Source organism: Salmo salar, chromosome ssa19, assembly GCF_905237065.1.
Source record: "Salmo salar chromosome ssa19, Ssal_v3.1, whole genome shotgun sequence".
NCBI lineage: Eukaryota > Metazoa > Chordata > Actinopteri > Salmoniformes > Salmonidae > Salmo > Salmo salar.
In genome coordinates, this window is record NC_059460.1 from 49,076,647 (window position 1) to 49,103,501 (window position 26,855).

At 43.3% G+C, this 26,855-nt stretch overlaps 1 protein-coding gene across 4 annotated transcripts in view; it reads right to left on the reverse strand.

The window, feature by feature from the left end:
* LOC106578950 (cGMP-dependent protein kinase 1) overlaps nt 1-26,464 on the reverse strand; it is a 224,181-nt gene extending 197,717 nt beyond the window's left edge. The window contains exons 1-2 of one of the 4 annotated variants that reach the window (XM_045702415.1): nt 25,800-26,464; nt 1,755-1,921 (exon numbers count right to left, since the gene is read on the reverse strand). In XM_045702415.1, the coding sequence (XP_045558371.1) occupies nt 1,755-1,921; nt 25,800-26,065 (433 nt within the window). In that variant the 5' untranslated portion in view covers nt 26,066-26,464. Of the gene's footprint in view, nt 1-1,754; nt 1,922-17,851; nt 18,361-25,799 lie in introns of those variants that run through there. The other 3 variants (XM_045702414.1, XM_045702413.1, XM_045702412.1) reach the window with 3 other exon arrangements.
* Nucleotides 26,465-26,855: the final 391 nt, after the last annotated feature.

The window sequence follows — 26,855 nt, forward strand, 5'->3', positions numbered from 1 at the left end:
ATGTAGTGGGTATACTTTCCAAGTTACAGTATTTCCTTTATAACATTTTTAGTGACATCACAAAATAACAAACAAAATGACATTAGTGTTCTATAGATCGCCTCTAACCATTCCCCACGTTCTACATTAGAAATATTGTTCCAGTATTCGCTTTTGAACGTGTTAAGAGTTTCAGTGGGAAAAAGTCTGTTGAGACAAAACACATTCCTTTGGTGAATTTGGAGAGCACAGGCCTGGATCTTCTCCATCGATTTACAACAGGACATGAGTTGTTAATCCCCACTAGTTCTATCCTCCCCCCTCTACGAGTGAAAAGGGGTCTGATTGAAGTTAGTCATTGCAAACCTGATCTGACCTATTTGGATTCTCGTGGTCAGTCATGACATGGGGTAGGTACAACATAAGACAAAACATTTACAAGGGTTTGAGTGAGAGGACTAACTGGTATCTCCAAGATGCCACACACTTCTCCAAAGTCTTCAACTATGAGGTGCTTTTTTGAGCTCTCCTAATTGTGCCGTTGAGGAACTACAGCAAGCACACTTGTAGTTGTTTTGTTTGGAACACAACCCTGCATCCCTGCCATCACACAATTATTTTATTCACAGTAGACAAACATAGGCTCATTCTGTTCAGAACAACCCAGGGTATGACGCCCTGTCATCTTTCAGCTGTACATAAACATAATGATCATAAGCGTTGACACTTTATATGACATGAGTTTTATGATATGGAAATGTGAAGAGCACATTTGGACTCATGGGTGTTTGGCTTGCTTGTATAAAATTTAAAGCTGTATTTATAATCCTCAACATCTCATATTTCAAACTACCTCGAGTCATCTTAATCTACAGCATTTCCCTCATTCAGACAACAAAAAAACTGCAAAAGTTACCCAGTTAGCGGGAGGGATCTGGCAACTTCTTGTCTCGTGCAGTGCTCATGTTCAGAATAGCTTTCAGTCAAAACCCATACAACGCAGTGAAGTGCACACCTCACAAATCCCACTCCATTATAAATGTTTTGCTCTGGCTCATAAGAAAACATGACATTTCAGTGGTTACGAAACTGTGTCGCAACAAACCTGAAAGGAACAGTTGACATGAATCATGGCTAATGCTAGCTACGTTATCCCCTCTGGCCTTGATGGATTCACCCCATTCCTTCATTAATGGCTGATTTCTCACAGGGGGACAAACTGGTGAATTACAGCCCTGCAGTTCATTCACTTTCCTGGAAATGCATCTAAACTGTAGGTCATTGTCTCCAGATCTGTCCTTAACTAAACTGGTGATGAATAACAGGGATGTGAACAGAAGGTCTTAACCATGAAAGTCCCACAATAGATACAGTACACTCTTAGTGGTGACTCGAGAAACCCTGGAGATCCTTAAGGAACCCCTGGAGTTCCTCAAGGACCCATTGCTAGTCAATTTTCAGTGTACAAACTTAACATGATGAACAGGAATGACATTTACTGTAACAGGTGGCCAGAAATAACTATATGAAAGCCAAGCCTCCAATAAGCCACACCTCCAATCTGATATGCTGCCACCTCTACAATATATTATTAAAAAGGTTTAAAATTGAACCACTCCCATCACAAAAAGTTTCTAGTTTGAACCTTTACAAATGTGTTCCTCAATGTCCTTTTCAGAGGGGTTCCTCTAAGAACTTTTTAGAACTGGAAAGTTCAAAAAGGCAAAGGGAAGTTTTCTTCAACATAGGATGTTAACTTTTTGCACAATGCTTACCTTCCATCACATACACCAGTGAGCCCACATCCCCTTCTTTGATGATGCAGCTGTCTGTGGCATATTCAACTGGGTACATGCAGTCAACGATCTCTTGGATCTGAGAAAGCTCAAGGTTCTTCATGAAGTCGTTGTCAAGAATGGCCTCCTTGATTAAGCCCTTGGACCTGTGAATTGAATGAAAAGAAAGTAATGTTCTGTTCCTGAAGCTAAAGTGCAGAAAAAGTCACTAAATTGGGAATAATTTGCAAATGAAACAGTTGATGTGAATAAGAATCTGCAATGTGGCTCAACGTCTGTTATGTTTTGACAGACTACTTTCACAAAGAAAGACCTCACTTTCCTCTATAAATACAGCTATTTGTGAGCATCCAGTCAACAGTTTAGAAATGACATGCACTTGAAGGCCCATATTGGAGAGAAGTGCCCCATAACCAGTAATTTGAGCCAGAAATCACCATACTGCATCTCCCCGCCTTAGGGCATGTGAATAGAATCAGATCGTATCTCTACACCAGCGCTCTTGTATAGGCTGGAGGGAAGATAAGGCATTTTACTACCCTGCATTTTACCTCAGACGCCTTGCTATGAATGACTACCCACAAGTACCTCATCCAATAATTTGCTTTAAAAGACCAGCTTCAGAAGGACTCTGGCTTCACTATACCATAATTGAGAGTGTGGGCACTTTAAAAATCATATGGACTTATTCTTTGGGAATTCATATTATTATTATGTTGTCTCATGTGGTAGTAGGGTTAACGGAATCTACAGTAATTTAGGTAATTAAGAGAAAATCTATAGCAATCTATCGTAACTTTAGTAATTTAGACTTGAAAACCTTTTTTTTTTAATGTATTGATATATAGTATATATATTATTTTTATCTGTGTCCATATTGTCCATGAGTTTCCAGTGGATAGGCCATATGGTTCAAGAGAAAATAGCCAAACTAATGAAAAAAGCATCTAATCAACAATGTTATTATTTTTTTATTAACTCTGCAACTCTTCCAACTTTTCACAACTGCCACAAGTTTGGACACCAAAACATGTCATTCTATTTTTTATTTGAAAATCATCTTATTTAATTATTTCATATATTTTGCATTAGGGCCAGAGATAATTACAGACACCTGTGATAATCTGAAGTACCCAAAAGGGCCACTAGATGTCTTGTGATAGAATACCAAAAGTTTTCAGTAATATTCCCTCTCTTTGCAATCCTATGGGGGAGGATGTTTCACGATGGGAGATCTGTTCCAGCAAATCCTAGCTGAGCTGGTAGATTGGTGCTGCTGCCCTTCGGAGGTATGGAGAACTGAGAGATGACTCTCAGACACAAAGCATTAGTTCTGTTCTGCCGGCACTACTTAAACACTGGTATTGTGTGTTAATGTCCTTGGAGTCAAGATAACCCTGTGCTCACAATGATGTAATAAAGCCAGTTCTGAATTCATATTCCACTTCTGATAGCTTTGTTTTCCCTGAAGCCCCAAAAACACACAGTGAGACACTGTCAGATGGGTCATTCAGGGCGCTGCAACTTTAATTAGTTTTAATTTGATGGGTACTTAGAGTTGTCGCTCAGCTTTTTTTCCCTTTTTCTTCACGACTTCTCCACAAATCAGATAAAATATTTATTTGGAAATGCTAGCTTTCAAGACAGTTTTGCAATAGACCACAGTATTTCAAAGTATATTATTTGCCTTTACCTAGTCTCTTTTTTCTGTTTTGGAACAGGCGATCAGATGTATTGTAGAATGCATAGATTTCAGCTGGAAGCAGGGGTGGGGGGGATGGTGGTGGTGGATACCAACATCTGCCTAGCTCTCTACCTGAAACATCTGGCTCTAAACCATCACAGTAACCTTGGGGAAAGGAGCCTGAGGTTGTAGAGAAAGAGGCAAGAGATCTTCTTTGGGACCTGTACATAATAAACCTGCCCATTTCCCCCAGTACTACTGCCCTCCTTACAGACAACAGCACAGTAATCAACTGTTTGCAGTGTCTGTCCATACTGCTTGTGTTTGTGCAGAGACGCGTAGGAGTGCTAAATGAATTCTGAAGCTCTCCTTATCAAAAACCCATTCTGATTAAAGATTGAATAGAGAGCAAAATGTGATTCTGGGACAGTGGGACATGTGTGATTGGTAAAAAGCAATCTCACTTTGATGACCAGTTCATTGTCACTTGTGTATTACAGTGCTGCCTGGCAACATGTGTGCTTAGCAGTGACTACAGCTGTGTAACTGTCACAGCCTTATCCAGAGGCTTGGCAGAAGTGAAGAGTTTCAGTAAAGCAACAAGGAAGAGCAGACACAGATGGGCTCCTTGAGTAATGAGTGAATTTCAAATTAAATCAGATAGGGCATTGCAGACAATGACAAAATCAAATGTTCTGCCTTTTTGTGAAGAAATAAATCAGCATGAATAGCTTATCATCTCTTTTTGCGTGGGGACCCCTAACACTGTGTTCTTCTGAGAAACCGTTCTGTTCTATACACTGCAATTTCAAGGGATTTCAATAACTGTATTTCAATATTAGAACATTAAAAAGTATCTAAATAACTTCTCTCTGTGATTTAACTGAAGGTCACAAGTTCCATCAAGACAAAATTATAATGCAAGCTTATTTTCAGTTGACTAAACAGCAAAACTATTCAGTTGTGGATTAAAATATAGTAATGTACCCAGTATGAAACACTTCAACACTCATCTGCTGTGATTAGATTTAGCTGGCACTCCAGTCGTGCCCATTACAGTGTAGCAAAATTCTGGTATAACATTTACATTTTTTCTTATTTTCTCACTTTTTCTTTCAGCAGTGTTATCACTCCATGTATAATTACATATTAATCATTCTTTAATTTAGATTTTAGAGAACAATATGCATAATACATGTTTTGCCATTCTTGACAGCCTGTAGCATTTAACAAAAGTATGTGGACACCTGCTCGTCGAACATCTCATTCCAAAATCATGGGCATTAATATGGAGTTGGTCCCTTGTTTGCTGCTATAACAGCCTCCACTCTTCTGGGAAGGCTTTCCAATGGATGTTGGAACATTGCTGCGGGGACTTGCTTCAATTCAGCCACAAGCGCATTAGTGAGGTCAGGCACTGATGTTGGGCAATTAGGCCTGGGTCACAGTCGGCGTTCTAATTCATCCCAAAGGTGTTTGATTGGGTTGAGGTCAGGGCTCTGTCCAGGCCAGTCAAGTTCTTCCACACCGATCGACAAACCATTTCTGTATGGACCTTGCTTTATGTACGGAGGCATTGTCATGCTGAAACAGGAAAGGGCCTTCTCCAAATTGTTGCCACAAAGTTGGAAGCACAGAATCGTCTAGAATGTCATTGTATGCTGTAGCGTTAATATTTCCCTTCACTGGAACTAAGGGGCCAAGCCCGAATCATGAAAAAACAGCCGCAGACCATTATTCCTCCTCCACCAAACTTTACCGTTTGCACTATGCATTGGGGCAGGTAGCGTTCTCCTGGCATCCACCAAACTCAGATTCGTCCGTCAGACTGCCAGATGGTGAAGCGTGATTCATCACTCCAGAGAACGCATTTCCACTGCTCCAGTGTCCAATGGCGGTGAGTCCAATGGTGGCGAGCTTTGCGCTGCTCGGCCATAGATACCCACTTCATGAAGCTCCCGACAAACAGTCATTTTGCTGACGTTGCTTCCTGAGACAGTTTGGAACTCGGTAGTGAGTGTTGCAACCGAGGACAGATGATTTTTACGCGCTTCAGCACTCGGCGGTCCCATTCTGTGAGCTTGTGTGGCCTACCATGTCACGGCTGAGTTGTTGTTGCTCCTAGACGTTTCAACTTCACAATAACAGCACTTACAGTTGACCGGGGCAGCTCAAGTGGGGCAGAAATTTGACGAACTGACTTGTTGGAAAGATGACATCCTATTACGGTGCCACATTGAAAGTCACCAAGCTCTTCAGTAAGGCCATTCTACTGCCAATGTTTGTCTATGGTGATTACATGGCTGTGTGCTCAATTTTATACACCTGTCAGCAACGGCTGAAATAGCCGAAAGCAATAATTTGAAGGGGTGTCCACATACCTTTGGTGATGTAGAGTATTATAACAGAGAGAACAGACTTTTATCATTGAGATTGCTTCCATTAATGAAATGCTTCCTTTACAATTACATTGTAGAGACATTGTGAAAGAACCTTGGACCTTAGATGCCCTCAACATTTACACTTCAACGCATTTATAAACGCTTATCAAGTGTCACTGTGGTTACAGCAGCAGCAGAAGGGATATTTCTGGAAGGAACATGTCCGAAAGACATGCCAGATCAATGTTGGAAAGGTCACAGAGTCTCTCCAAACAGTCTCAGTGAAAGAACATCCTCAACTTATCAAGGCTAAGTCTCTATTACAACTTTCATGAACAAAATCAACAGTGAGTAAAGCAAAATGTTTTTTTAAATAACTGTCCAGTGTTTCCAGATTTCTATCAAATATAACCTAAACTGAGTGTACAAAACATTAAGGATACCTTCCTAATACTTTTTTTTATTAAGTAGCTGTTTTCTGTGTTGAAATTGCGTGGGCGTACCCCAACATAGTCCAGTAGATACGCTCTAAAACTTCTCTATTTGATATAGAAGTGTGAAAATTGGCACACTTGCATAGTTTTTCATGCTGAACAAAACCTGATATAGTGCGACTTGAGCAAAGCCCCGGGTCGACATGTAGCGCCCCCTATAGGTCAATGGTGAAAATGCATTTACCTGTATTGACGTTTTGGGTAATGGCTTCCCCTGTGTTGGGTCTACATAGCCCCAAAATAGCTAAACATGTTTGGATTGGTTTGGGGTACTCATTCAATAAACAACCAAAACCATATGGAATTTGTTTTGTCCTTTATGATCGATGATCATAAAGTGATCGATGATCATAGTGCCCTGCACCTGCCCAGTGCAGGGCACTACGAGAAATCCCATAGGAATGCATTATGTCCAGCAGGGACAAAGGTAACCCATTTCAGCAAAATCCCTTTATGATGACGCCACAAAACTAAATAAAGCTATAGTGCCATTACAGATTTTCCCTATTGCACTCTAGGGAAGCAGTTTTCCAAAATGGCCACCAACCAGCTCCATGGGGCCAAATAGGACTGGTTTGACATGGCAGTATTTCAATAAATAATTGCTACATAATGCCCAATGATGGCTTGAAATGTTTGAGTTGGTGTTGGGAATAAAAGGGCCCAAAATATGCCATATACAGTACTAGTCAGAAGTTTGGACAAACCTTCTCATTCAAGGGTTTTTCTTTATTTGTACTATTTTCTACATTGTAGAATAATAGTGAAGACATCAAAACTATAAAAAAAAAAACAGATATGGAATCATGTAGCAACCACAAAAGTGTTAAACAAATCGAAATATATTTTAGATTTGATATTCTTCAAAGTAGCCACCATTTGCCTTGACAGCTTTGCACACTCTTGGCATTCTCTCAACCAGCTTCACCTGGAATGCTTTTCCAACAGTCTTGAAGTAGTTCGCACATATGCTGAGCACCAATTGGCTGCTTTTCCTTCACTCTGCGGTCCAACTCATCCCAAACCATCTCAATTGGGTTGAGGTCGGGTGATTGTTGAGGCCAGGTCATCTGATGCAGCACTCCATCACGCTCCTTCTTGGTCAAATAGCCCTTACACAGCCTGGAGGTGTGTTGGGTCATTGTCCTGTTGAAAACAAATGATAGTCCCACTAAGCCCACACCAGCGTATCGCTGCAGAATGCTGTGGTAGCCATGCTGGTTAAGTGTGCCTTGAATTCTAAATAAGCAGCAAACCACCCCCACACCATCACTCCTCCTCCTCCATGCTTCACGGTGGGAACCACACATGCGGAGATCATCCGTTCACCTACTCTGTGTCTTACAAAGACACGGTGGTTGGAACCAAAAATCTCAAATTTGTACTCATCAGACCAAAGGACAGATTTCCACTGGTCTATTGTCCATTGTTTGTGTTTCTTGGCCCAAGCAAGTCTCTTATTCTTATTGGTGTCCTTTAGTAGTGGTTTCTTTGCAGCAATTTACCATGAAGGCCTGATTCACGCAGTCTCCTCTGAACAGTTGACGTTGAGATGTGTCTGTTACTTGAACTCTGTGAAGCATTTATTTGGGCTGAAATCTGAGATGCAGTTAATTGCCGATTTCTGAGGCTGGTAACTCTAATGAACTTATCCTTTGCAGCAGAGGTAACTCTGGGTTTTCCATTCCTGTGGCGGTCCTCATGAGAGCCAGTTTCATCATAGCGCTTGATGGTTTTTGCAACTGCACTTCAAGAAACTTTAAAAGTTCTTAAAATGTTCTGGATTGACTGACCTTGTCTTAAAGTAATGATGAACTGTTATTTCTCTTTGCTTATTTGAACTGTTCTTTCCATAATATGGACTTGGTCTTTTACCAAATAGAGCTATCTACTGTAAACCACACCTACCTTGTCACAACACATCTCAAATGCATTAAGAAGGAAATAAAATCCACAAATTAACTTTTAACAAGGCACACCTGTTAATTGAAATGCATTCTAGGTGACTACATCATAAAACTGACTGAGAGAATGACAATAAAGATGACATCATCCTCTATGAGGAAATAGCAAGCATTTTTTAAATGGTCTCTTTGAGATACAAGTTTGAGATAGGTTTTATTCTTCAAGTGTTTTTTTCTCCAATTATGCACAAATGCGAGTTTAATATAGGATGAGTCAACAACATTACTTGGGTATGAGTTAATAGAATATTAACTTTTAAAAAGGTGAGATTTTTACTGGGCAGTTACTTTAAGAAAACAAATATACCCAACAAATCCCTGCAGTATACTCCTTTCAGCTACACTAACCAGGTTTCCATCCAACCTTTTTCTGCAAGTAAAGTACATGTCGGATAAAAAATGTCATGACAGGCCTGATGTAGACAGAATATCTGTTGGTAAACTTTCCAAATGTAGACAAAACAAGATACGCTAGACAAGGTGGGATCTTTCTGTGTCAGTAAAATCTATTATGCAGGAAATGTCAGTGGAAATGCTTTTATTCAGAAATATTGATATAATAATCATCATATCGAAGTAAACTTGGAATCACTCAATGACATGTTTTGTGGTCCTCCCACTATGACTTGTCGGGAAAGCATGCAGTTTATTAGGCTCCAGATTAAATTAATTATGATAAACTTCACAGGGTGGTGAAAGTGCAAGGTGATGAGATTGATGCTCCTTTCCAATAAATATGTGCACTGCGTCATTACGCACAGCCTTTTATCTGAAAAAAAGTCAATTTGATGGAAGCACATAAAACATTTTAGAATATTCTCATGAAAATCTGAGAATTGGAGGGAAACCTAGCTAATGACTCATCTGACTCAAAAATATTCGGAGAAAAAGCACAAAAGGGGAGAGCGGAGCCATTGGTTATTTTGGAGGCACTGAACTCCAGCTGGTGGCTAGTGTCAGAAGACCGACCCCCTTGGTGGCCTGCCAACCACTCCCTTTGAAGAGGGTTTGAGGACAATGGACAGAAATGCCACTGCTCATCAGGCTGCTCCAAATGAATCAGATCCTTTGATATTCAGCATTAATTGGGTGTCCTGGCAGGCTTTTCAGGGCAATACTGATACTACACATGGTCAGGTGGAGACTGGTGAGAAGCTTTGGTTGTAGTCTATTGAATAACATGACTGAGATTGACTTGGATGGATTGACATTGCAGAACTATGGTATCGTGTGTCACAGTCATATGTTAACTGACAGTTGACTAGACTCCAGCTTGGCCCCCGTTCTGTTTTTGTGTCTTCGTTTAGCATTTCATTTCCTTTGCTTCAGAAAGCGCGTCCCTGTCAAAGCCCAGAGATAAACACAGAGTGGTTCCCTTAAAAGGAGAAAGTATGCTGCTTTAGAGCACAGCCGGATGGATAGACAGAATTCCTACAGACTTTATAGGACCCTTGGACTGAGGGTGCAAGAATCAAACTCTTTCCCTCAATGCCCATACCTTCAAATCTAAGAAGCCTGAGAAAGGTTGGGATTGTTTACAACCTACACAGTTTCAGAAATAGACTTTCAAAGGCGTGCATGAATTGTAAAGGAAATAACATCACATCAGTGCACATATGTAGGGGCTCCCGAGTGGCGCAGCGGTCTAAGGCACTGCTTCTCAGTACTAGAGGCATCACTACAGACCCTGGTTTGATTCCAGGCTGTATCACAAGTCCCATAGGGCGGCGCACAATTGGCACAGCGTCGTCCGGGTTTGGCCAGGCTAGGATGTCATTGTAAATAAAAATAAATATGTGGTATTTGTTTGGGCAGTAGTTCATAACAATTATTATATTATATCTGCTGTGGGGTGAGTCCATGCCAGAATGGGCAAAAAATATTGTTGTGTGTCAGATTGTTCTGGCATTTATCACGTTTGATATGCTTTTTACATTTGTATCACAATCCTGGATTGTAAACTGTCATGGTCAAAACATATTGTTACAACCATAGCTAAGATGGGGAGAAGTCTGTCCATAATAAAGTGTTACTCTGCCTTCTTAACAACACTATCAACAAGGCAGGCCCTACAGGCCCTAGTTTTGTCGCACCTGGACTACTGTTCAGTCGTGTGGTCAGGTGCAACAAAAATGGACTTGGGAAAATTGCAATTGGCTCAGAACAGGGCAGCACGGCTGGCCCTTGGATGTACACAGAGAGCTAACATTAATAATATGCATGTCAAACTCTCTTGTCTCAAAGTGGAGGAGAGATTGACTTCATCACTACTTGTATTTGAGAGCTATTGACATGTTGAATGCACCGAGCTGTCTGTCTGAACAACTGGCACACAGCTCAGACACCCATGCATACCCCAAAAGACATGCCACCAGAGGTCTCTTCACTGTCCCCAAGTCCAGAACAGACTATGGGAGGTGCATAGTACGACGTAGAGCCATAACTACATGAAACTCTATTCCACATCAAGTAACTCATGCAAGCAGTAAAATTTGATTTAAAAAAACAGATAAAAATACACCTTATAGAACAGCGGGGACTGTGAAGAGACACAAACATAGACACATGCATACAAACACACGATAACATACGCACTATACACACGTACACATGGGTTTTGTATTGTAAATATGTGGTAGAAGAGTAGTGGCCTGAGGAAACACACTTAATGTGTTGTGAAATGTGTTGTGATTGTATTTTTATGTTTTTAAAATTGTATAACTGCCTTAAAACTTCTTAAGGCTAGGGGGCAGTATTTTGACGTCCGGATGAAAAGTGTGCCCAAAGTAAACTGCCTGTTACTCAGGCCCAGAAGCTAGGATATGCATATAATTGGTAGATTTGGATAGAAACACGCTTAAGTTTCTAAAACTGTTAAAATAATGTCTATGAGTATAACAGAACTGATTTGGCAGGCGAAACCCCGAGGACAAACCATCCAGGGGAAAAAAATTGAGGTCATAGGATTTTTCCAGTGGGTTTCTATGGGAAACCCTATTTATTAGGAACCTGGTTGCAGTTCCTATGGCTTCCACTAGATATCAACAGTCTTTAGAAATTGGTAGATGTTTTTCTTTTGAGAAATTAAGAAGTAGTGCTGTTCTTTGTACGTGTCACTCTGAAGGTCCCTAGTCTTTTGTTGCGCGTGAACAGAAGCGTGCTCCGTGTTATTTTTCTTCGGTATTGGAAACAGATTATCCCATCTTAAATTTTATCGATTATTTACATTTTAGGATACCTGAGGTTGGATTAGGAACGTTGTTTGAAATGTTTGGACCAAGTTTACCGGTAACTTATTAGATACTTTGTAGTCATGTTGGGCGAGTTGGAACCGGTGTATTTCTGAATCAAACGCGCCAAATAAATGGACATTTTGGGGATATAAAGAAGGAATTTATTGAACAAAACGACCATTCGTTGTGTCACTGAGACATTTGTGATTGCAAAAAGAATAAGATCTTCAAAGGTAAGGCATTTATTATATCGTTATTTCTGACTTTTGTGTCGCACCTGCCTGGTTGAAAAATGATTTTCATGTGTTTGTATGCAGGGCGCTGTCCTCAGATAATCGCATGGTGTGCTTTCGCCGTAAAGCCTTTTTGAAATCTGACACAGCAGCTGGATTAACAAGAAGTTAAGCTTTATTTTGATATATTACAGTTATATTTTCGTGAATGTTGAATATTGATATTTCTGTAGTTTGAATTTGGCGCTCTGCAATTTCACCGGATGTTGTCAAATCTATCCCGTTAACGGGATTGGCGCGTTAAGGGATCACTAATTGCTGGACCTTAAGAAGAGTAGCTGCTGCATGAGGATCCATAATCAATACAAATATAAATATTGTTTTTGAAAATCATGATGAAAGTGGCCACTTTAGGCCCCTTTTAGGCCTATACATGCCTCTTGTAAGAACCAATGTCTGCGAACCGTATGTTACAGACAACATCTTGCTGTCTGTCACGTCCTGACCAGTAAAATGGGTTATTTGTTATTGTAGTTTGGTCAGGGCGTGGCAGGGGGTGTTTGTTTTGTGTGTTTCGGTGTTTTTGGTTTATGTTCTATGTTATCTATTTCTATGTGTTTATCTAGTTTTCTATTTCTATGTTGGGTTTTTGGCAATGACCTCCAATTAGAGGCAGCTGGTTGTTGTTGTCTCTAATTGGAGGCCATATTTAGTTGGGTTTGTTTTCTCTTGTGTTTTGTGGGTGGTTGCTTCTAGTATAGTCTGTGCACCTTACTGGACTGTTTTCGTCGTTTGTTTATTTTGATTAAGTGTTTTCTTTAATAAAATAAGAAGATGAGCACTTTACCCGCTGCATTTTGGTCCACTCCTTACGACGCCTATGACAGAACCACCCACCAAAGAAGGACCAAGCAGCGGAGGAAGGAGCAGCAGGAGAGCTATTTGGAGTCATGGACATGGGAGATCCTCGATGGCAAGGGCCCATGGAGCCAGGCTGGGGAGTACCAGCGCCAAAAGGAGGAGCTGGAGGAAGCTAAGAGGGAACGACGGAGGTATGATGCATTATATCCTCCATTTCAGGAGGTGAGGAGGCAGCCCCCAAAACATTTTTTTGGGGGGGGCATACGGGGAGTTGGTCTAAGTCAGCGGGGAACCCTGACCTAACTTCCCGGGCGTACAGGAGAAAGCCGTGGAGCAAAAAGGAGCCAGTCAAGGAATCAAGCGAGGAGCTTGACGCGAGATTCCGGAGAGAGGTATTGGCAGAAAGGGCACGAAGGAGCACCTGTGCTTACTATGGGGAGCGACGGATCAAGCAAGCACCATGTTATGCAGAGATACGCACGGTATCGCCAGTGCGCAGCTACAGCCCGGTGCGCTTGGTGAAAGCTCCTCACAGGTGTCATGCTAGAGCCAGCATCGAGCCAGGACCAGTGATGCAAGTTGCAAGCATCAGACCGCCGGTGAGGGTTCATGGCCCAGTGTCTCCTGCTCCTGCTCCTCGTACTCTTCCTCCAGTGCGTCAGCCCAGTCCAGTACGTCCTGTTCCTGCTCTCCGCACTAGCCTTGAGGTCCGTGTTACTAGTCTGGCGCCTCCAAAGCCAGCCCCACACATCAGGCCTCCAGTGTGTCTGCCCAGTCCGGTACGTCCTGTTCCTGCTCCTCGCACTAGCCCTGTGGTGCGTGTTACTAGTCTAGCGCCTCCAAAGCCAGCCCCACGCATCAGGCCTCCAGTGCGTCTGCCCAGCCCAGTACGTCCTGTTTCTTGTTTCCCGCACTAGCCCCGAGGTGCGTGTTACTAGTCTGGCGCCTCCAAAGCCAGCCCCATGCATCTGGCCTCCAGTGCGCCAGCCCAGTCCAGTATGTCCTGTTCCTGCTCCCCGCACTAGCCTTGAGGTGCGTGTTACTAGTCTGGCGCCTCCTAAGCCAGTCCCACGCATCAGGCCTTCAGTGCGCATTCCCAGTCCAGAGCTTCCGGTGACAGTTCCCCGTCCAGAGCTTCCGGCGACAGTTCCCCGTCCAGAGCTTCCGGCGACAGTTCCCCGTCCAGTGCTTCTGGCGACGTCCTACAGTCCGGAACCGGCAGAGACGGCCTACAGTCCGGAACCGGCAGAGACGTCCTACAGTGCGGAGCCTGCAGAGACGAACTACAGTCCGGAGCCTGCAGAGACGGCCTACAGTCCGGAGCCTGCAGAGACGGCCTACAGTCCGGAGCCTGCAGAGACGGCCTACAGTCCGGGCCCTGCAGAGACGGCCTACAGTCCGGGGCCTGCAGAGACGGCCTACAGCCCTGATCCTCCAGCGACGCTCCTCAGCCCTGAGCCTCCAGCGACGCTCCTCAGCCCTGAGCCTACAGCGACGCTCCTCAGCCCTGAGCCTACAGCGACGCTCCTCAGCCCTGAGCCTACAGCGACGCTCCTCAGCCCTGAGCCTCCAGCGACGCTTATCAGCCCTGAGCCTCCAGCGACGCTTCTCAGCCCTGAGCCTCCAGCGACACTCCCCAGCCCTGAGCCTTCAGCGACGCCCTTCAGCCCGGAGTCTCCAGCGATGCCGCGCAGTCCAGAGTTTTCTGAACGGGAGCTATGCCCAGAGCCACCTCCGTAGTAGGAGGATTCGGAAGGTGAGGTGTAGCACAGGGACCGTCGTTGATGGTAGCCACCCTCCCTTCCCTCCCTTTAAGTTTGGGGTTATTTTTGTGGGGTTTTTGTGTTTGAGGTGCATTCGGGGTCTGCACCTTTGGGGGGGTACAGTCACGTCCTGACCAGTAAAAGGGGTTATTTGTTATTGTAGTTTGGTCAGGGGGTGTTTGTTTTTGTGTGTTTCGGTGTTTTTGGTTTATGTTCTATGTTATCTATTTCTGTGTTTATCTAGTTTTCTATGTTGGGTTTTTGGCAATACATTCAATTAGAGGCAGCTGGTTGTCGTTGTCTCTAATTGGAGGCCATATTTAGTTGGGTTTGTTTTCTCTTGTGTTTTGTGGATGGTTTCTAGTATAGTCTGTGCACCTTACTGGAATGTTTTCGTCGTTTGCTCTGCTACTTTTAATATTATGATGCATTTTATGAGCAGCATCAACACAGTGAATTGGAAAATGGATTCAAAGGGGACTCTCTCTGCTGGTGATTTGCTGAATGTGCAATCCTACAGGAAGGTTGGGATTGGTTAATTACCTATAATGTCAATTTCTATGTACAAAATGTATAATTTCTTGAAAATGAGCAGAGAGCCCACTCTGGAAATTGTACTTATTTGAAGATTACATTGTTCCAAACAATATGTCTAACAATAAGGAGAATCAAAAAGTACTTTGAGTTGCACTACCGGTCAAAAGTTTTAAAACATCTAATCATTCAAGGGTTTTTCTTTATTTTTACTATTTTTTACATTGTAGAATAATAGTGAAGACATCAAAACTATGAAATGACAGATACGGAATCATGTAGTAATAAAAAAAGTGTTAAACAAATCAAAATATATTTGAGATTCTTCAAATTGCCACAATTTGCCTTGATGACAGCTTTGCACATGCTTGGCATTTTCTCAACAAGCTTCACCTGGAATGCTTTTGCAGCAGTCTTGAAGGAGTTCTCACATATGCTGAGCACTTGTTGGCTGCTTTTCCTTCACTCTGCAGTCCGACTCATCCCAAACCATCTCAATAAGGTTGAGGTCAGGAGGTTGTGGAGGCCAGGTCATCTGATGCAGCACTCAATCACTCTCCTTCTTGGTAAAATTGCCCTTACACCGCCTGCATGTGTATTGCTTCATTGTCCTGTTGAAAAACAAATTATAGTCCCACTAAGCCCAAACCTGATGGGATGTGTATCGCTGCAGAAATCTGTGGTAGCCATGCTGGTTAAGTGTGCCTTGAATTCCAAATAAATCACAGACAGCGTCACCAGCAAACCACCATAACACCTCCTCCTCCATGCTTTATAGTGGGAAATACACATGCGATTATCATCCGTTCACCCACACCGCGTCTCACAAAGACACGGTTGGAACCAAACATCTCAAATTTAGACTCATCAGACCAAAGGACAAATTTCCACCGGTCTAATGTTCATTGCTCGTGTTTCTTGGCCCAAGCAAGTCTCTTATTATTATTGGTGTCCTTTAGTAGTGTTTTCTTTGCAGCAATTAGACTATGAAGGCCTGATTTACGCAGTCTCCTCTGAACAATTGATGTTGAGATGTGTCTGTTACTTGAACTCTGTGAAGCATTTATTTGGGCTGCAATTTCTTAGGCTGGTAACTCTAATGAACTTATCCTCTGCAGCAGAGGTAACTCTGGGTCTTCCATTCCTGTGGCAGTCCTCATGAGAGCCAGTTTCATCATAGAGCTTGATGGTTTTTGCAACTGCACAATTTTCCAGATTCACTGACCTTCATGTCTTAAAGTAATGATGGACTGTCGTTTCTCTTTGCTGATTTGAGCTGTTCTTGTCATAATATGGACTTGGTCTTTTACCAAATAGGGCTATGTTCTGTATACCAACCCTACCATGTCACAACACAACTGATTGGCTCAAACGCATTAAGAAGGAAAGAAATTCCACAGAATAACTTAACAAGGCACACCTGTTAATTGAAATGCATTCCAGGTGACTACCTCATGAAGCTGGTTGAGAGAATGCCAAGCATGTGCAAAGATGTCATCAAGACAAAGGGTGGCTACTTTGAAGAATCTCAAATCTCAAAAATATTTTGATTTGTTTAACACTTTTTTGGTTACTACATGATTCCATGGATGTTATTTCATAGTTTTGATGTCTTCACTATTATTCTACAATGTAGAAAATAGTAAAAGTAAAGAAAAACCCTGTAATGAGTAGGTGTTCTAAAAAATTTGACTGGTACTGTAAAAAATATTTGTATATTTAATAAATGAATGTGAATTTTTTTTATTTCACTATTAGGAGTATAATGATACCAACACGTTGTCCGTACCATGGACGGATTATAGGGTTTTACCAGAGGCATGTATTTACAGGAGGCATGTATTTACAGGAGGCATGTGTTTTCAGGCCATGCTGCTGTGGAATCAACCTGTGCTCGTAGTGTTGTGGAAAAGTATGAGACTAGAAACATTAGTGATATATATATATATATATATATATATATATATATATATATATATATATATATACACACACACAAACAATATTTGGAAGAGGGAGGGAACCTATTCGTTTTTCTCTAACGAACGGTCTATCTTGACAGTGGATTACATTATTTACTGACTCCACATAAGAAAATGTTATTCTCTGTCTTTCTCCTTTGTCTGGACTTTGACCAAACAAACTACTGTAATATAAAGTTCTGTTGTGTACTCTTAAGGCATTTAGATATACAAATTCATTTTTACAATGCTCAAATTCCCAACCTAATGTTTCCTAATGTTTTCCCTTTATGCAGATATTGTATCTCTTACATGGAAATTGCTATCTGTCCATGTGCAGTATGTTCCTTTATGATTATATGCATCTTTAGAAGGTAGATGTTGATTTGGCTAGTCAAACAACATTTGAGAACAGTATCAGGGCTTGAGCAACAAGTGAATTATAAATGTTAGCTCTATGCTTTCAGAGGCTGACTTTTACTTTAATGTGTTCAATGCATGTGCATTATGGGGGGGTTCCTGACTCTGCATAGCATAGTGTCTGTATATTTTACAGTGTTTGCAATTGCAGTGAGGTAAGTTGTGTGTGTGGGTGTGTGTGTTTTAAAACAAATGTTTCTGTTGAGACTTGTGTTAAGGCCAGTTTTATAATGTATATTCAGCCAGGTGTATGCACACACCATACTGTCACTACACAACTAGCATGCATTATGCAAAGATGGTTGCTGCATGATATCATGTTTCCATAACACACACACACACAGACACAAAACGTACTTCATTGCAAATGCAAACACAGCCACAACTAAAGCCAACATTTTGCCATTCAATTAGCCTCAGTGTTGCTGTGATGGGATTCACTTTTGGTACCACTCGTACTCTAATAGGGACATGTGATATACAATAGATGAATAGCAGTCAGCACACAGGTAAGACACAATGAACAAAGACGGACATATGAAACCTACTGTGGGCTCTTGGGGTAGAATGGAAGAGTGACATGACTGAGTTCATGAATGTCAAAGGCGGTGGGCTCTCCTGATATCGCCTGTCTCTTGGTCCTGTGCTGCTCCTGTAGTGCGCTTGCCTTGTGGACTTGTTGCGTCGCCGGTTTGATTACAGATCGGTATTTATCCAGTTCATTCTGAAGCTTTTGAATCAATTCGTCCTTTTGATCTAATTCCAGCTCCAGTTCGTCAATAAGCGCGTCTCGTTGTCGCAACTCCTCAATCTTCTCCTGTAATGCGTATTGGAGATCGCGTAAGGTCCCCATAGTTGTCAGAGAAATCAGGATCACCAGAGCGCAGCAAACTTTGCGAGTGACTGGAATGATGCTCGGATTTGGAAGGCAACCTCCTCGTTCACTGCCACTACACAAATGGAATACTTTCGGGGAGAACGACTCATGCGCTTGATTTGAAACTCAGGTGAGTAGCCTTTCAAATGAAAGGTTGGTCAAATGTGACGAACAATACCCTTCATTGTATTGCTCACATACGTCAGTATCCAGAGTGAGCGTCAGCGCTCACAGGATGCCGAAGCACAATCATTGATCCCCCCACGAGTGTAGCAAATTGGTTGCTTTCCTCAATTACTATGATCAACCAATCAGGTATCAGGTAATACACACACCTATACTCTATAATATTCATGTAGATGCACCCTACCTGGTCAGAGATGATATATTATATATGCACCCTACCTGGTCAGAGATGATATATTATATATGTACCCTACCTGGTCAGAGATGATATATTATATATGCACCCTACCTGGTCAGAGATGATATATTATATATGCACCCTACCTGGTCAGAGATGATATATTATATATGTACCCTACCTGGTCAGAGATTATATATTATATATGCACCCTACCTGGTCAGAGATGATATATTATACATGCACCCTACCTGGTCAGAGATGATATATTATATATGCACCCTACCTGGTCAGAGATGATATATTATATATGCACCCTACCTGGTCAGAGATGATATATTATATATGCACCCTACCTGGTCAGAGATGATATATTATATATGCACCCTACCTGGTCAGAGATGATATATTATATATGCACCCTACCTGGTCAGAGATGATATATTATATATGCACCCTACCTGGTCAGAGATGATATATTATATATGTACCATACCTGGTCAGAGATGATATATTATATATGCACCCTACCTGGTCAGAGATGATATATTATATATGCACCCTACCTGGTCAGAGATGATATATTATATATGCACCCTACCTGGTCAGAGATGATATATTATATATGCACCCTACCTGGTCAGAGATGATATATTATATATGCACCCTACCTGGTCAGAGATGATATCTTATATATGCACCCTACCTGGTCAGAGATTATATATTATATATGCACCCTACCTGGTCAGAGATTATATATTATATATGCACCATACTTCAGTCGTACTGTATCCTATTTTATAGGCAATCACTTTGCACAGATTATTGCATGGTTTCAATAGTAATGTGATACTAATGTGCAGAAATTGCAGAGACATATGCACTATAATGTCAATTTAACTGTATGATGCTAACCACTTGTAATTTATAATCAGGAAGGATCACAATGATGATGGCATTCACCCCTTTGAAGCCACAAGTTTTTTTGACCCCATAACACTGGGTTAACTGTTGATTAAGGAATAATGCTATTATCCCAAGGGGTGTGGTATATGGCCAATATACCACGGCTAAGGGCTGTTCTTATGCATCACACAACGCGGAGTGCCTGGATACAGCCCTTAGCCGTGGTATATTGGCCATATACCACAAACCCCACGAGGTGCCTTATTGCTATTATAAACTGGTTACCAATGTAATTAGAGCAGTAAAAATAAATGTTTTGTCATACCCGTGGTGTACGGTCTGATATACCATGGCCTTCAGCCAATCAGCATTCAGGCCTCAACCCACCCAGTTTATAATTGGTATCATAAACTGGGTGGTTCGAGCCCTGAATGCTGATTGGCTGACAGCCGTGGTATATCAGACCGTATACCACGGGTATGACAAAACATTTAGTTTTACTGCTTTGCGTCATGCATAAGAACAGCCCTTAGCAGTGGTATATTGGCCAATTGGCCATATACCACACACACCTCTGGCCTTATTGCTTAACCCTACCTGATCCACAGACTTAATATAGTAGAAGTGATGCTGAATGAGGACACCAGGCCTGATAAGGGTCTATAGCTCCCTCCTATGGCCACCTCATGTCATATACATTGCCCATAATCCCATTAAATAATAAACCCATGTACATTGCAAAGCCAGGCAGGTAGCACTCCAGTTGACACTTGTATCCAGCCTTGAAACAAGGCAATATAAACAATTGTCTAACTTCTAACGTCTGTGTGGATACATATTTCAGAGCATTCCGAGGATTGCAGTTTGAGCCTCGGCTCATTTTACATAATCTGTGACAGACACAGCTGTCCAATTTAGATAATTAAATGAGTGTGTGTACCTATGTGTGTGGTGTGTGTGTGTGTGTGCGTAAGTGTTTGTGTGTGCGTGTGTGTGCGTGCGTGCGTGCCTGCGTGTGTCTTATGAGAGGATTTAAGACATCATCCTCAGTGCACATTAAAGTGTCTGAGAGAGCCTGGGTGAGGAGGAGGGATGGAGAGTGTAGTGCCTCTGTTCTAGATACCAGCGCACTGGTAACCCCAGACAGGCCACTGGTAACCCCAGACAGGCCACTGGTAACCCCAGGCAGGCCACTGGTAACTCCAGGCAGGCCACTGGTAACTCCAGGCAGGCCACTAGTAACCCCAGGCAGGCCACTGGTAACCCCAGGCAGGCCACTGGTAACCCCAGGCAGGCCACTGGTAACTCCAGACAGGCCACTAGTAACCCCAGGCAGGCCACTGGTAACCCCAGGCAGGCCACTGGTAACTCCAGACAGGCCACTAGTAACCCCAGGCAGGCCACTGGTAACCCCAGGCAGGCCACTGGTAACCCCAGGCAGGCCACTGGTAACTCCAGACAGGCCACTAGTAACCCCAGACAGGCCACTGGTAACCCCAGGCAGGCCACTGGTAACTCCAGACAGGCCACTAGTAACCCCAGACAGGCCACTGGTAACTCCAGACAGGCCACTAGTAACCCCAGACAGGCCACTGGTAACCCCAGACAGGCCACTGGTAACCCCAGGCAGGCCACTGGTAGCCCCAGACAGGCCATTGGTAACCCCAGACAGGCCATTGGTAACCCCAGGCAGGCCACTGGTAACTCCAGACAGGCCACTGGTAACCCCAGGCAGGCCACTGGTAACTCCAGACAGGCCACTGGTAACCCCAGACAGGCCACTGGTAACCCCAGACAGGCCACTGGTAACCCCAGGCAGGCCACTGGTAACTCCAGACAGGCCACTAGTAACCCCAGACAGGCCACTGGTAACCCCAGGCAGGCCACTGGTAGCCCCAGACAGGCCATTGGTAACCCCAGGCAGGCCACTGGTAACTCCAGACAGGCCACTGGTAACCCCAGGCAGGCCACTGGTAACTCCAGACAGGCCACTGGTAACCCCAGGCAGGCCACTGGTAACTCCAGACAGGCCACTGGTAACCCCAGGCAGGCCACTGGTAACTCCAGGCAGGCCACTGGTAACCCCAGGCAGGCCACTGGTAACCCCAGGCAGGCCACTGGTAACCCCAGGCAGGCCACTGGTAACCCCAGGCAGGCCACTGGTAACCCCAGGCAGGCCACTGGTAACCCCAGGCAGGCCACTGGTAACCCCAGGCAGGCCACTGGTAACTCCAGACAGGCCACTGGTAACTCCAGGCAGGCCACTGGTAACCCCAGGCAGGCCACTGGTAACCCCAGGCAGGCCACTGGTAACTCCAGACAGGCCACTGGTAACTCCAGACAGGCCACTGGTAACTCCAGACAGGCCACTGGTAACCCCAGACAGGCCACTGGTAACCCCAGGCAGGCCACTGGTAACCCACAGGCAGGCCACTGGTAACTCCAGACAGGCCACTGGTAACACAAGGCAGGCCACTGGTAACCCAAGGAAAACCACTGGTAACCCCAGGCAGGTCACTGGTAACCTCAGGCAGGCCACTGGTAGCTGGCAACCCCAGGCAGGCCACTGGTAACCCCAGGCAGGCCACTGGTATTACAAGGCAGGCCACTGGTAACTGGTAACTAGATACTGCCTGAAAAACTGTAAAAACAAACACTACTGCTTGGACTGCCTGTCTACCCTTATGCTATTTGTGTTGAAATCATCTTTATACGTAGATACATATCTTTATAGATGTACTGTACATGGTGCCATATTGTAGGCTGAAAAGTTGAAAATAGAGCACTAGTAATTTGACTGCCTGTCTGCCTCCTGATTATGCTTGCAATGATATCATCTTCCAAGACATGCCTAGACAGCGGCATGTAATAGCATTAAATCACTACTTAAGACTGCCTGTCTGTCCTGCTTGTGTTTACTGTAATACTGCAATGTCATTATAGTTGCAACAGACAAAGATGTTTGTGCAAAATGTCGATCATGTGGTTTATTATAGTTACAAGAGAAGTTTGTAGGCTACAACATGTCGATGGTATAGTTACACCAGACAAATACGTTTGTACAACAAACCTTTCAGCGTAAAGTAGCACATGCGTAGAAAGTACCGATTTTTTTACGATCAGGAATAATCCTCCAGAGAATCCGGTCACACAGCCACCTCAGCTTCCCAAACAGATCCTAACCATGAAGAAGCATTCTGCTCCCATCTTGTGGCAATTGTTATTAGCTGCATATCTAGAGGAGAATATCTGGGACAGTGGTCACTTTCTGTTATGTCTGTGGAGAAACAGCCTTGGGGTTGTGTTTATAATAGTGGCACATGGCTCACAGTGCACACTGAGATCTTTGAGAGTTTCAAAGTGTTTAGTGTTAACACTTTCAATGAGACTGTGACCAAAAGCATTTTGACTTGATTTAGTTACTGTGTAATTAAAGGGAATAGCATGAGTCAGACTCAGATCCTCAAATCAAATCATCACATTTTATTTGTCACGTGCGCCAAATACCATGGGTGTAGTAGACCTTACTGTGAAATGCTTACTTACACGCCCTTATTAACCAACAATGCAGTTTCAAGAATAATAACAGTTAAGAAAATATTTATTGAATAAACTAAAGTAAAAAAAGAATAACATAATAAAATAACAATAATGAGGCTATATACAGGGGGTACCGGTACTGAGTCAATGTGTGGGGGTACAGGTTAGTTGAGGTCATTGAGATAATATGTACATGTAGGTAGGGGTAAAGTGACTATGCATAGATAAGAAACAGTGAGTAGCAGCAGCGTAAAAAGAAATGAGGGGCTCAATGCAAATAGTCTGGGTAGACATTTGATGAACTATTCAGCAGTCTTATGGCTTGGGTGTAGATGCTGTTAGGGAGCCTTTTGGACCTAGATGGCTATCTGGTACTGCTTGTGTGGACATGTTTGAACGTCGTCACATCTTTTAAAACCTTGAACCAAAAAGCAGAGAGAGAGACCGAGAGACTGCAAGGGGGAGAGACAGAGAGACATAGAGACAACCAGGGTTAGAGACAGAGAGACAGAGACAGCGAGGGGGAGAGACAGAGAGACATAGAGACAACCAGGGTTAGAGACAGAGAGACAGAGACAGCGAGGGGGAGAGACAGAGAGACATAGAGACAACCAGGGTTAGAGACAGAGAGACAGAGACAGCGAGGGGGAGAGACAGAGAGACATAGAGACAACCAGGGTTAGAGACAGAGAGACAGAGACTGCGAGGGGGAGAGACAGAGAGACATAGAGACAACCAGGGTTAGAGACAGAGAGACAGAGACAGCGAGGGGGAGAGACAGAGAGACATAGAGACAACCAGGGTTAGAGACAGAGAGACAGAGACAGCGAGGGGGAGAGACAGAGAGACATAGAGACAACCAGGGTTAGAGACAGAGAGACAGAGACAGCGAGGGGGAGAGACAGAGAGACATAGAGACAACCAGGGTTAGAGACAGAGAGACAGAGACAGCGAGGGGGAGAGACAGAGAGACATAGAGACAACCAGGGTTAGAGACAGAGAGACAGAGACAGCGAGGGGGAGAGACAGAGCGACAGAGAGATGGAAAGACAGAGAGACAGCGACAGCGAGGGGGAGAGACAGAGAGAGGGAGAAACAGAGAGACAGAAAGGCAGAGAGACAGAGAGAAAGAGAGGGGGAGAGACAGCGGGGGGGAGACAGAGGGGGGGAGACAGAGAAGGGGAGAGAGACAGAGACACAGCACGACAGAGAAAGAGACAGAGAGGGGGAGAGACAAGAGAGACAGGGAGGGAGAACACAAGGTGCTGACTGACTAAAAGACCAGTGCATCCATCAATGATTCAGAGAACGATGCCTAAGAGCCACCTTATTAAAACTGTGAATCAAGCTCCTCTGTGACAAGGCAGTGACATCTCCCACTCAAGTGGAATTTGTGCATCAGTATCAGTATCTCCAGGAGACCAAAACATGGCACTTTCTTAGCCAACAGTAAGCACACATACAATTTTACTATCTGTAGAGTCCAGTGGAGGTTGTTTAGGGGAGGACGGCTCATAATAATGGCTGGGATGGAGTGGAATGGAATGGTATCAAACATATGAAAACCATGTTTTTGAGACCAGTCCATTTACTCCATTCCAGACATTATTATGAGCCGTTCTCCCCTCAGCAGCCAGAGTCTTATCAGCACCGATGCACACTCATAATAAGTATACTCTGAGTCAGGGCACTCAATACTGTAGTGAAGTGTATAAGTACCCAACAGTGCTCTCATAATGTCAATCAGCGATAAAAATACACTTTCACAAGAGTCAGTGGATTATAAATATCAGTGGAATGGGACCACTCTCAGTCAGTGCACTCAATGCAGGCCTGCGTGTGAGGGTCGGTGCACAGTGATCAAAAGTGACTTCAGTTCAACAAAGCTTGTTTACAACTTTAGGTGATGCCTTGGGTGCTCATTAGCAGTACGTCAGGATTAGGTAATCAATGGTGCCCAAACAACACAAGCTGAGAGGACATTATGTCATAGCAACTAAACAACAGGACAATGTGTCTAAACAGTTCCAATTTATTTCTAGAGCACTTTCTATGAGTAAACCAATCATAGGGGCCACTCGTCGTTGCACAACAGTTTGGTGAATATGTCTAATGAATAAGTTACTCATCACAACAGACATAACATTGTCCCCTCACTTCTCTCCAGGTTACATCACCATGGTGACTGTCAGCATAAAATTACCACAGCTTTTAGCTGAACAGCCCTGAATGGGGCCACAGTAACGAGTTATTAGAAGCACCCTGTTGAAAATGCTCTGAAGCATTTGAGGGACGTGAAAAGTGAAATCTAAAAAGCAACGCACAGATTCTGATTTTAATGGAGAAGCCATACTGTATTTGTTTAAAGACGCATAAATTCTTTAGGTCGATACATTGGACGTTTGCATAAAAATGCCCCCTAAGAGTTTGAAGATGGAGCCAATCAATTAAAATCCCCAGACTGCTGTCCTTCTGTCTAAAAGTTTCCGCATCCCTCCCAGATGAAATTACTAATCGATTTATGAGCACATCCTTCATTTTGTGTTGTCTGGTTTATTGACCTCTCCTCACATCCAGGATATATGCACAATATAAAAAGAGTTAAATGCATTATTTGTAAGGCTACGTGTAATGGACAAAATGTGTTCGGGAAAAGGAAAGAAAAGGAACAGGAAAGACATTACCCACTGGACACAGATGTCAATTCAACGTCTATTCCACGTTGGTTTAACTTAATTTCATTGAAATTCAACCAGTGTGTTTCCTGTAGGCAATTATGGTGAAGTAGCAATAATAAACTATGTGGTACCTGTCAGACTTGGAATGTTTCCGAAATGCTTCACTGTTTAACTCCTGGAAGGTTCGGTAAGCTTGAGGTTCCGCCGAGATGCCTTGGGCGCGCCTGGTTCTAGGTCCAATTATCTGCGCGCTGGGCAGAACGGATTGGCATTTGTGCAGTTTTCGTTTTAATTCGTGGATCTCTTCTTCCTTTTCGGCGAGACGCATCTCCATGTCCTTAATTCTCTCATCTTTTATCAAAATAATATTTTTGAAGTCTTCTTCTAAATCACTCATGTTGGAACCTGAACAAACTTTCTCCGGGCGGGAACAAAAGATCCGCTACTAAAACGCCAAAAATCGGAGGTAGAAATATGGAGATCAAATCGTCCGAAAGGATCAGCTCACTGTAGGGAGGACAGTTGAGTAACGGCGACAGGGAATGCTGAGTGCTGCTTTTCCTCAGTCCCACGCGTGTTGGACTGACTAATGGTTATATCTCATTGAGAAACCAATTAGGTCTCCTGCTTTCAAGCACATGTGCAGAGACTGCCGTTCAACGTTGAACAACAGCAACTAAACATAGGACAGCATTTCCAAAATCATTCTAATTATCACTCTCAACCCTAAACTATATTCCTGAAATAGCATAAATGACCATATGAGCCAGTGGATGACGTAGTTGTATGTAACTTGATCCAGCACTTACATGCGAAATTGTCTGAGGGTATACTATAGCTACCCCTCACTGTCTGACTGACTGCTCATCAATGAAACCCTTGAGCTAATGTAAGTAGCCCACAATGAGAGAGAGAGACAGAGAGAGAGAGAGAGAGAGACAGAGGGAGAGAGAGAGAGACAGGGAGAGAGAGAGAGAGACAGAGAGAGAGAGAGAGACAGAGGGAGAGAGAGAGACAGAGAGAGAGAGAGAGAGAGAGATCCATTGGATCAGTGTACATTATTGTTCAAACTCTATTTGCTGAAATGATTCAATCGTTTCACTCTCTTTAAAATGCACTTCTATTTAATATACTGCTCAAAAAAATTAAGGGAACACTTAAACAACACAATGTAACTCCAAGTCAAT